This window comes from Saccopteryx bilineata, chromosome 4 (assembly GCF_036850765.1).
Source record: "Saccopteryx bilineata isolate mSacBil1 chromosome 4, mSacBil1_pri_phased_curated, whole genome shotgun sequence".
Classification (NCBI taxonomy): Eukaryota; Metazoa; Chordata; class Mammalia; order Chiroptera; family Emballonuridae; genus Saccopteryx; species Saccopteryx bilineata.
The window spans coordinates 292,195,980-292,207,579 of record NC_089493.1 but is presented as its reverse complement, the minus strand read 5'-3'; the positions used below and the strand labels follow the sequence as shown (position 1 = coordinate 292,207,579).

Sequence of the window (11,600 nt, the reverse complement as noted above, 5' to 3'; positions counted from 1 at the left end):
GTCTCAGGTTTGAAACCCCAAGGTCACCAGCTTGAGCCCAAGGTCACTTGCTTGGCTGGAGCTCTGAGGCATATATCAGAAGCAATCAATGAGCAACTAAAGTGCTGCAACTACAGCTGATGCTTCTCATCTCTCTTCCTCTCTCTCTCTGTCTCTCTTGCTCTCACTAAAAAAGAAGAAAAAAGAAAAAAGTTTGTAAGCCTCATAATTGTCTTCGGCAAATGACATTTCAAGTTGTTGTTCCGCTTATTTATGCATTCATTGGTTGACTTTTGTATGTGCCCTGACCAGGGATTAAACTCGCACTATGGCATTTTGGGAGGATGCTCTAAACATCTGGTCTAACTGGTCAGGGGATTCCTTTTTCTTTTTCCTAATTTATTGATTTTATATATATGGAGAGAGAATGTTCCTGTATATGTGCCTGACCCAGCATTGAACTGGCAACCTCTGCGCTTCAGAATGACACTCTAATCAACCAAGCTATCTGGCCAGGCAGGGTCCTTCTTTTTTGAGAGAGAGAGAAAAGCATCAACTCATTTCACTTAGTTGCGCACTCATTGATTTTTTTCTCATACATCCTCTGACCAGGACTAAACCCAGTGAACTTGGGGTTGAGCCAACAACCCTGGGATCAGAGGATTACTTTTAAATTAATTACAAAGAATAGAAGGTATCTTTACCTTGCAGAAATCTGACAGACAATACCTTAACCAAGTTGTCAATATTACTGCCACCAATTAGCATATTGAGATCATATGCCTCTTGATGTGAAGAACTGAAGACACATTGACATTATGTAGTATTCCTAACCTGGACCAAATCATAAGAACCCAAAGTGAGAACTTTCTACAGATTGGCCTGCCCTCAAAAATGTCATGAAAGAAAAAAAAAAAGGATGAAGACCTATTAAAAAATTGATGGAGACCAAAGAGGTACAACTATTGAACACAATGAATGTGTACCTACACAAGCAAAAAAGAAGTTGCTCTAAATTATGTTATTGGGAATCCCATCCAGTGACACATTTCTGCAGGGGGCGTGCGGCAACTTCTAGGACATTTCACAGACAACCTAAATTGGCATTTGAGAACAAGGCTCCTGGCTTCAAGTTCAAGATGAAGTAGGAAGATCCTGAGCTCACCTCTCATTGATACCAATACTACAACTCCATATAGAACAGCTGTCTTTTTTTTTTTTTTTTAATTTTTATTTTATTTTATTTATTCATTTTAGAGAGGAGAGAGAGAGAGGAGAGAGAGAGAGAGAGAAGGGGGGAGGAGCTGGAAGCATCAACTCCCATATGTGCCTTGACCAGGCAAGCCCAGGGTTTCGAACCGGCAACCTCAGCATTTCCAGGTCGACGCTTTATCCACTGTGCCACCACAGGTCAGGCCAGAACAGCTGTCTCTTGAGAACAACCCAACTACTAGCCGAACAGATTTTCTACAACTATGGATATAAAGAAAAGACGACATTGAAACAGGTAGGAGGGGTACAGACTACCTCTAGTCAGGACCTACCCTACCCCCCAACCCCCCATGCAGTGAGTCACAGTGGGAGGGACATCACAACCATAGAGGTCACCCCTGAAGAGTGAGGGGTCCGAGCCCTAGCCTGGGAGACCTGCACCAGAAAGACAAATGCCTATAACATCTGGCTTTGAAAACCAGTGGGGCTTATGTCCCAAAGGGCTGTGGGAAACCCATGCTGTGTTCTTTCTGAGTTCTGGGACAGAGGCAGCAGTTTGAAAAGCACCTAGGTCATATGTGAAGGTGATAAACTAATTTTAGGGTGTGTGCTGGAGGGACAGGGCTTTATTGGGACTTCCTCCTGAGAGTTGCTGGTGTGTGCCATTCCCCCCCCCCCTTTCTCTATAATCTAGTTGGTCTGACACTGGCAGGCACTATTTCTGACACTCCATTAACCTTGCTAACACTTCACCCCGCCCTGGCATTTCCCTGAGGAACCACCCGGGCTAGCACCCCTCCAAAGTGACTCTTGTTTTGCCACACCTAATGGGCGGCCTTAGTCAGCACCAGCACACACCAATGTGTCTGAGGCTCACAGCCAACCACACCAAAAGCCTGCGACAGTTGTGTCCAGGCCTCACAACCAGCAGGCCAGGGACCAGCCTCACCTGACAGTGTTTCCACAGAAATTTCCCAGACACAACAGGAGGCCACACTAGTCCACCCAAGGAACACCTCTGGAGCACCTGGCTCTGGTGACAAGGGGGATTCTACCACTGATACCTGAAGGTCCCACAAGATACCTTCTAAATTCACCGGTTCGAAACCCTGGGTTTGCCTGGTCAAGGCACATATGGGAGTTGATGCTTCCAGCTCCTCCCCTCCTCCTCTCTCTCTGTCCTCTCTCTGTCTCTCTCTCTCTGTCTCTCCCTCTCCTCTCTAAAATGAATAAATAAATAAATAAACTAAAAAAAAAAATCAACCCCCCCCCAGCCCTGGCCGGTTGGCTCAGTGGTAGAGGGTTGGCCCAGTGTGTGGAAGTCCCGGATTCGATACCCGGCCAGGGCACACAAGACAAGTGCCCATCTGCTTCTCCACCACAAAAAGGAAAAAAAAAAAAAAAAAAAAAAAGATACCTTCTAAATAAGGCCACATTTTCAGGACCTGAATATTTAGCCTACTTGCCTAATACCTAGAAACAAATAGGTAAAATGAGAGGAAAGAATATGCTACAAACAAAAGAAACAGGACAAAACCCCAGAAAAAGAACTAAATGAAACTGAAGTAAGCTGTTTACTAGATGAAGAGTTCAAAGCAATAGTCATATGGATGCTCATTGAACTCCATGAACAAATGGATAAATGCAATGAGAACCTCAACAAAGAGGTAAAAAATTATAAAAAAGGACCCATCAGAACTGGAGAATTTAACAACTGATGTGAATAATGCGCTGAAAGAAATCACCAGCAAATCAGAGGACACAGAAGAATGGATCAGCAATCAGGAAGACACGACAGTATAAAATACTCAATTGGAAGACCAAAAAGAAAAAAAAAAGAATGAAAATGCCCTGGCCGGTTGGCTCAGCGGTAGAGCGTCGGCCTAGCGTGTGGAGGACCCGGGTTCGATTCCCGGCCAGGGCACACAGGAGAAGCGCCCATTTGCTTCTCCACCCCTCCGCCGCGCTTTCCTCTCTGTCTCTCTCTTCCCCTCCCGCAGCCAAGGCTCCATTGGAGCAAAAGATGGCCCGGGCGCTGGGGATGGCTCTGTGGCCTCTGCCTCAGGCGCTAGAGCGGCTCTGGTCGCAACATGGCGACACCCAGGATGGGCAGAGCGTCGCCCCATGGTGGGCGTGCCGGGTGGATCCCGGTCGGGCGCATGCGGGAGTCTGTCTGACTGTCTCTCCCTGTTTCCAGCTTCAGAAAAATGCAAAAAAAAAAAAAAAAAAAAAAAGAATGAAAATAACATAAGGGCCCTTTGGGACAATATAAAGCATATAAACATTTGAATTACAGGAGTCCCAGAAGGAGCAGGGAGAGAGAATGGGACAGAAAACTTATTTGAAGAACTAATGGCTGAAAACTTTCCTAACCTGGTAAAAGAAACAGACATCCGCCTGACCTGTGGTGGCACAGTGGATAAAGCGTCGACCTGGAAATGCTGAGGTCGCCGGTTCAAAACCCTGGGCTTGCCTGGTCAAGGCACATATGGGAGTTGATGCTTCCAGCTCCTTCTCTCCTCTCTCTCTCTCTCTCTCTCTCCCTCTCCTCTCTAAAATGAATAAATAAAAAATTTAAAAAAAAAGTGTCTTCCTTTAAAAAAAAAAAAAAAAAAAGAAACAGACATCCAAGTCCAGGAAGCACAGAGTCCCAGAGAAGATGAATTCAAAGAGACCCACAACAAGACACACAATTAAATTGTTAAAAGTTAAAGAGAGAATCCTAAAAGCAGCAAGAGAAAAACAACTAGTTACATATGAGGGAATGCCCCTAAAACTATCAGCTGACTTTTCAACAGAAACTTGGCAAGCCAGAAGCGAGTGATATGATATATTCAATATGATGAAAAGGAAAAAACCTATAACCAAGAATACTTTATTCAGCAGTTATTCAGAATTGAAGACAAGATCAAGATTTTCCCAGACAAGGCAAAGCTAAAGGAGTTCATTACCAGTAAACTGGCATTACAACAAATGTTAAAGGGAATTCTTTTTTTTTTTTTTAAGATTTTATTTATTGGATTTTCTAGAGAGAGGAGAGAGGAGGGTGTAGAGTGAAAAATATCAATTCATAGTTGCTTCACTGACAACTCATTAATTGCTTGTTATATGTGCCTTGACCAGGCAAGACCAGGGTTTCAAACTGGTAACCTCAGCATTCCAGGTCGACAGTTTATCCACTGCACCACCACAAGCCAGGCAAAGGAATAGAAAAGGCCAAACTAGAAATAAGAAAATATATGGCCTGACCTGTGGTGGCGCAGTGGATAAAAGCGTCAACCTGGAAATGCTGAGGTTGCCAGTTCGAAACCCTGGGCTTGCCTGGTCAAGGCACATATGGGAGTTGATGCCTCCAGCTCCTCCCCCCTCTCTCTCTGTCCTCTCTCTCCTCTCTAAAATGAATAAATAAAAAAAAAAAAAAAGAAAATATATGAAGCTCTGGCTGGATAGCTCAGTTGATTGGAGCTTTGTCCTGAAGCACAGAGGTTGCCAGTTTGACCCCTGGTCAGGGCACATCCAGAACAGATTGATGTTTCTGTCTGCCTTTCCCTTTCCCTCTTTAAAAATCAATAAAAATTATTTTTAAAATATATGAAAGAAAAAAAATCTATTAAAAACAGTAAAGATAGTAGACCAACCACTTATATAAATCCAGTATGAGAATTAAAAAGGCAATAAGTACATACCAATCAATAATTACCTAAATGTAAATTGAGTCTGAACAGGTGATGGCACAACATATAGAGAACTGGCTTGGGATGCTGAGGACCCACGTTTGAAACCCCAAGGTTGGCAGCTTGACTGTGGCCTCATCCAGCTTGAGCATGGGATCACAGATATGACCCCATGGTCGCTGGCTTGAACCCAAGGTTGCTGGCTTGAGCAAGGGGTCACTGGCTCGGCGGGAGCCTCCCAGTCAAGGCACATATGAGAAAGCAATCACTGAACTAAGGTGCCACAACTATGAGTTGATGCTTCTCAACTCTCCCTCCCTTCCTATCTCCGGCTTAAAAAAAAAATATTAAGGCTGTTATTGGGATAGAGGACAAATTTGAATATGGACTATATATTAGAAGCTAATATTGTACTGATAATAACTTCTGTGAATTATTTCATTGTTCCATAGTTATGTAAGAAAATATTCTTGTTCTTAGGAAACAAATCATGAAGTATGTATTTAGGAATGATGGGCCTTCAACTTAACCTCAAATGGTTCAGTAATAGTATGTATACTTAGCAAAATACACAGTAAATGTGGTGAAATAAAAACTACAAATCCAGCTGAAGAGTATCTGAGTTCACTGTACTATTCTTTTATTGTCCTGTAGGTTTGAATTTTTCAAAATAAAGTTGAAAATTAGCGAAATCTCTGCCCTGGCTGGATAGCTCTACTGGTTAGAGCAGTGGTAGTCAGCCTGATCCCTACCGCCCTCTAGTGGGCATTCCAGCTTTCATGGTGGGTGGTAGCGGAGCAACCAAAGTATAAATAAAAAGATAGATTTAACTATAGTAAGTTGTTTTATAAAGATTTATTCTGCCAAACTTAGCAAAAATCCAACATAAAGTAGTTGGTAAGTAATTATTATTATGTGCTTTAACTGCTGTATCTGCTTTATAAATTTTATAAAGTTAAGTTACTTCCCTACTTTATAAATCACCATTACTGTGGAACCAGTGGGTGGTTAGAAAATTTTACTACTAACAGAGACACAAAAGTGGGCAGTAGGGCCCTGGCCGGTTGGCTCAGCGGTAGAGCGTCGGCCTAGCGTGCGGAGGACCCGGGTTCGATTCCCGGCCAGGGCACACAGGAGAAGCGCCCATTTGCTTCTCCACCCCTCCGCCGCGCTTTCCTCTCTGTCTCTCTCTTCCCCTCCCGCAGCCAAGGCTCCATTGGAGCAAAGATGGCCCGGGCGCTGGGGATGGCTCTGTGGCCTCTGCCTCAGGCGCTAGAGCGGCTCTGGTCGCAACATGGCGATGCCCAGGATGGGCAGAGCATCGCCCCCTGGTGGGCAGAGCGTCGCCCCATGGTGGGCGTGCCAGGTGGATCCCCGTCGGGCGCATGCGGGAGTCTGTCTGACTGTCTCTCCCTGTTTCTAGCTTCAGAAAAATGAAAAAAAAAAAAAAAAGTGGGCAGTAGGTATAAAAAGGTTGACTACCCCTGGGTTAGAGCATCATCCTGAAGCACAGAAGTTGCCAGTTTAATTCCCAATCAGAGCACATACAGGAATAGATCAATGTTCCTGTCTCTCTGTGTTTCCCTCTCTTTGAAATCAATAAAAATAAAGATTTTTTAAAAATTAGCAAGACCTCATTTAATCAGTTTGGGGGAATGAGATATTCTTTTCTAGTAAACTAAAGCTCTAAAAAAAGTTTCTATAAAAATCTCTCTAGAATGCATTATCCTGATGACCACACAGTCCCTCACACCCATGAAATCAGAATCTCTAATGGTATACCCTAGACAGAAGTACTTTTTAAGACGCCAGATGTGGTTCCATTGTTGAAGACAAGGTTGAGACCCACTGCCCTATGTATGGCTTCTCCGCATTGTCGTTCTAAACTCGAGGACCAACAATGGCTTCTCTTCATTTTTTCCTTTCTGGGGCAACTTGGAAACACGGAAGGCAACCATCAGGTGCCTCTCCCTCCCCTTGAATCTTCTCTCTTCAGTGTGCAATAGCTCTAATTCTTTTAGGTGCCCTGCTCTTCTCTAAATTATGGTGAAATAACCAAAAAATTTCACAGCAGATCATTCATAATACCCAAAACTGGAAACATCCCAAAAATTCACCAACACAAAAATAGATAAACGGCAATATATTCATGTAATGGATACTATACAGTAATGAAAACTATAGCTATACTAAAGATCAGTGAATCTCACAATGTTAAGAAGCCAGGCATGAAAAGAATACATATGAATCCGTTTACAGAATGTTCAAATGCAGGCAAAACTCAACTACATTGTTTGAAGTCAGAATGACAGTTACCTGTGAGAAGCAGGGAAGGAGCAGTGACTGGGAGGGCTACGGACGAGGCCTTGGAGCACTGGCAATGGGCCATTTCTGGACTGAATGGTGGTTTTTCAGATGTTTGCTTTGTGTTAACTTACTGAGCTGTGGATTTGTTTTATTCTTTTCTTTTTTTTTTTTTTACAGGGACAGAGAGAGTCAGAGAGAGGGATAGAGAGGGATAGACAGGAACGAAGAGAGATGAGAAACATCAATCATCAGTTTTTCCTTGTGACACCTTAGTTGTTCATTGATTGCTTTCTCATATGTGCCTTGACCGCGGCCGCGGGCCTTCAGCAGACCGAGTAACCCCTTGCTCAAGCCAGCGATCTTGGGTCCAACCAAGCTGGTGAGATTTTTGCTCAAACCAGATAAGCCCACGCTCAAGCTGGCAACCTCGGGGTCTCGAACCTGGGTCTTTCCACATCCCAGTCTGATGCTCTATCCACTGCGCCACCGCCTGGTCAGGCGCTGTGGATTTGTTTTAGATATTTTCCTGTATGTGTGATATATCAACTTTAGAATGTTTAAAATATTATCATTAAGCTCCAGGTAAAGGATATGAAAATTCATAATCATCATAGAAATACCCACATACAGAGTGATGGTTGCTGTGCTCAATCCTCTCCCTCCCCTCTCAATTCTGGAACCAAACTCTCGGGGTTTAACTCCAGCTCTGCCACTTACTAGCTGTGTGACCTTTTCATTTGTGCCTGTTTCAACGATAAAGGAAGCACAGTGGTACCTACTACTGAGTGACTGTGAGAACTGAAGCAGTTATGAAATAGGAAGTGTCTAGAACACAGCCTGGAATATATCAAGCACTCAAAGACTAGTAGCTGATGCTCTACTCTTGCTCTCTGGCCTCAGGGTCTCTGTTCGCATGGAAGGGAGAAGCTGGGGTCTTTCCCTTCAAGAAGGAACACTTTCAGAAGAAGAAGAAAAAATCTTTCCTTCTCATGGAGCAACTATGTAAGGGGAGGTGTGTGTTTCTGCCATCAGTCAGATGTCCACTGTGGCTCTCAAGAGTTCCCAGGAGGAGGAAGAACAAGTAGACAGGAGCAGCATGTCACCACTGAAAAAGGTTTTTATTACAAAACAAACTCTAATAAAATCAGGCCTGGTTTTCCACCCCACCTCTGGATAGAGGCCCCTAGGATGGGGTAGGCTGGGGAAAAGGGGAATAATGAACACTGAAAGAACAGAGCAGGCTGACCTCCCCTCGTCAGTCTGAGTCGCTGTCTTTTATAAAGGGCTAGAAAAGCTCTTCCAAAGCCCTTTGAGAAAGACACCATCCTCCGGCCAGGAGGACCGTCGCTGGCACCAGACCCTAGCAATGCCGCACTGCAGGATCCAGGAGGTCTCAGCTGGCTCTCAGCAGAGGCCACCCAAGGTCACTCAGCTTGAGCGATGGCGTATGAGAGCAGCCACAGAAGCAGGGGGCCCAGAATGAGAACAGCAAGCCAGACAGCAAAGCTGGCCCGGATGAGCCTCCGGGCCCGGGCCCCCCAGTGCGCTGCTTCCTTGGACCGGCCTGCCTTATGCCGCTCCTCCGCCTGTGGGGGCAGGTTTCTGGTTAGGTTCTCCCCCACTTCCGTCCCCGAGCACCCACTGCCCACTCGTCCTCCATCCTTGTCACAGTTCAAACCTCACCCCCAATCCTCGGCCTCCCCTCTAGTTTCTATTTCCTATGCCTTACCTGCAAAATACCGTATCCCTCTACCTACTTTCGGGTGGCATTGCTAGCTCACAGAACACATATGGTACCGTACTTTTCAGTCCTTTTATCTCCTATCCTTTTCTACTCATCCCAGATTCATCCCAAATCTGGAATTCTTGGCAAGAAATAGTGAGCTATCTTGGAGTATTTCCCTCACGTCCAGTCAAACAACATCCTATTCTCATTAGGCCAATGGGTCTTACCTTTTTCATTATTAAGAATTCTTTTTGACTTTTTCCCTAATGAAACTCACAACTTCCCATGACAGAAATACAGTTTCTGATTGTTAAAATACAACTAGCGCTGAGGAAATTCCAGCATGATGTTTAAGTTAGCCTGTGTGGCCTTTCAAAAGGTAAAGGTGCAGTTTCTCTTAGGGATTTCAAAATGGGGACGCCCTCCCCAAAGCCCTACGCTCTTGTCCCTGCACAGCTGCCTCCAGCCTGGCCTCTTCCCATTCCTTCTCCACGCAGGCCTCGAGAGTGGGTCTTACCGAAACTCCCACCCACCCATGTCCCTCTCCTCTGCCAAACCCTTGAGTGGTTGCTTCCTCATTACTTTCAAGATCAAGTTGAAACTCCCAAGCACAGCACTGGAAGCCCTTGGGGATCTGGGCCCTCTGGCTTCATCTCTCCTCATTTCTCACTGTAGCAGTCCAAGCCTTTTACACACTGCTTCCTTTACCTGGAATGACCCTTCACCCTAAGTCATTATGTCCTCCCCGGCTTCCCGAGTACCCTGTGCTTCCTCTACCTAAGTACCAGTGAGCTGCATTCCATTCCTAATCCCCCATTTCCACAGCCATCTCTTTTATTAGACTGTGGGACCTCTGACGGCAAGAACCATATCTCATTATTTCCAGCACAATGCCCAGCGCTACGCTCTGACAGGTACAGAGGAGCTGATCAGTGTAGACAGGTCAGATATAGGAAACCATTGTCTTACTACACCCACCATCCTGCTCCCATAGAACTGCATTCCTCACCTTGATGGCAAACACAAGGGCCATGATTCCCAGGCAAGTGCAGCCACAGATAATGCAAGTAGCTGCCAAGCAGCGGAGGCGGAACCAGCAACAGCGAGTGGGGGATGGAGAATGAGCAGCTTCCGTGTTGCTCACCATCTCCACTGCATTCTCCTCGTCCTCCATCACCTGTGGGCGACAGTCATGGTACTTTTAAGCCCCAAAACTGAGCCCCTGGCCTGGCTTGCTCAGACTCCACCCCTCTCTGGTCATGTCCTTGTGACCTAACCAAACTCTCCAGAATGCTACCTTACTGGGGAATTCCTCTAATGACCAAGAGAGTGAATGTGTGACTGGACCCCTTTTGTGCTCAGCCTAAGATTTTAAGTCTTTAGAGGCAAGCCAGCATGAGCGTAGCATTAGCTGTCTTATTGTTTTGACAATGGGAGGAAGCAAAATGACAGGTGTATACTGAGAAGCCGGAAAAGTCTTACAGCTGCCAGGAATCTGAGACCATCAAACTGATTTTAAACTGTATTTCATAGGTCACTAAAATCCTCAAGTTCCTTGAGACTGCCCCTGAATATTAAGGATCAGAAAACAGCACCCTAGGCCCTGTTCCTACCTCAAGCAAAACAGCCATTTCATGTGCAAACAGAGGGGTCAAGTACCCATCTAAACTCTTTATAAACTAGAAAACTGAACACCAGAAAGACCTTACCTCCCCGATTTAGGGCCTCCTTTGCTATGCTGACTCCCTGCCACTTCCTCTCCATTTCAACCCAGGCCACACAACATGATCAGATTAACACTGAGTCTGAATGATCTCATAACCCACACAGAAACCTGCATAATGATGCCCTACTTAATCATTTCTCATCTCCCTATTTCTCAGGTCCTCTGGGCTTTGGTACCAAACCACCATCATCTCCAACCGTTCCTCTACATCCTAAATAAAAATAAAACCATTTGCAGTTCTGTGAACACAACACAGGATACAAAGGGTGAAAGAAAAGAGGCAAGGAAAGTAGAGCGCAAAAAGTATGTGCCACAAAGCTGCAGAAGTGGGTGTGAGCCAAGAACTCGGAGGCGGCAAACAGATACAGACATGAAGGGGAGAACACAAGGACAGAGCCCAGGGGGTTGAGCTTAAGAGAAAATGTAAAACGATCAGGGGCTCTTACCTGGCTTTAGGCCTCAGAGGTACTGTGAGTTTCAGCTTCTGCCTCGGGAGTGATTTGGCTTGGGCAGAGAGGGAGCTGACTCAGCTCCAAGCCAGGCCCAGGGGTGGGGTTGGGTGGCCAGCAACCACCTGCAGAGCCCCAGGAGCTCATTTGGGGGTGTAGTTGCCTCAAACCAGTTTGGCTAGATGGAGGAAAGCAAGGGAGGGAAAACAATGGGAGCAACTCAAGGTAGAGATGCCTGCCGTCTGGAAAAGAGTGAAAGCACCTGAGCAAGGAAGGGAAAAGCAGGGGAAAGTCTAAGGCATCAGAGAGCTGAGGGGAGGGAGAAGTATGAGTGAGTGCCTGAAGACTAACTTTAGGGAAGACCAGATTTGCCGAAGTTCTCTTCTTGGTGCTCTCTACCTCAAAGGTAGATAACTCTGGGTCAGAGACGAGGTACTAGATTCTTGGCGGGAGCAAGAGAAAAAGAAAAAAAAAGCCAAAATTCCCACCCAACCCTCCACCAGACCAGAAAATCAGAAGCCTCCTTA

At 45.5% G+C, this 11,600-nt stretch overlaps 1 protein-coding gene across 1 annotated transcript; it reads right to left on the bottom strand.

Annotated features, from left to right (window-relative positions):
- Window positions 1-8,271: 8,271 nt before the first annotated feature.
- Window positions 8,272-11,565, bottom strand: TMEM265 (transmembrane protein 265). Its single transcript, XM_066275713.1, has 3 exons — window positions 11,071-11,565; window positions 9,908-10,075; window positions 8,272-8,758 (listed from the first exon to the last, which is right to left on the bottom strand). Exons 2-3 carry the CDS (start codon window positions 10,070-10,072, stop codon window positions 8,597-8,599), a joined length of 327 nt encoding a protein of 108 aa, XP_066131810.1. The 5' UTR covers window positions 10,073-10,075; window positions 11,071-11,565; the 3' UTR covers window positions 8,272-8,596.
- Between the last annotated feature and the right edge of the window lie 35 nt (window positions 11,566-11,600).

Coding starts and splice junctions, on each gene's coding strand:
- TMEM265 (XM_066275713.1), bottom strand. CDS start 10,072: ATGGAGGACGAGGAGAATGCAGTGGAGATGGTGAGCAACACGGAAGCT. Junction 8,759..9,907: donor CCCTTGTGTTTGCCATCAAG/GTGAGGAATGCA, acceptor CTGCCCCCACAG/GCGGAGGAGCGGCATAAGGC.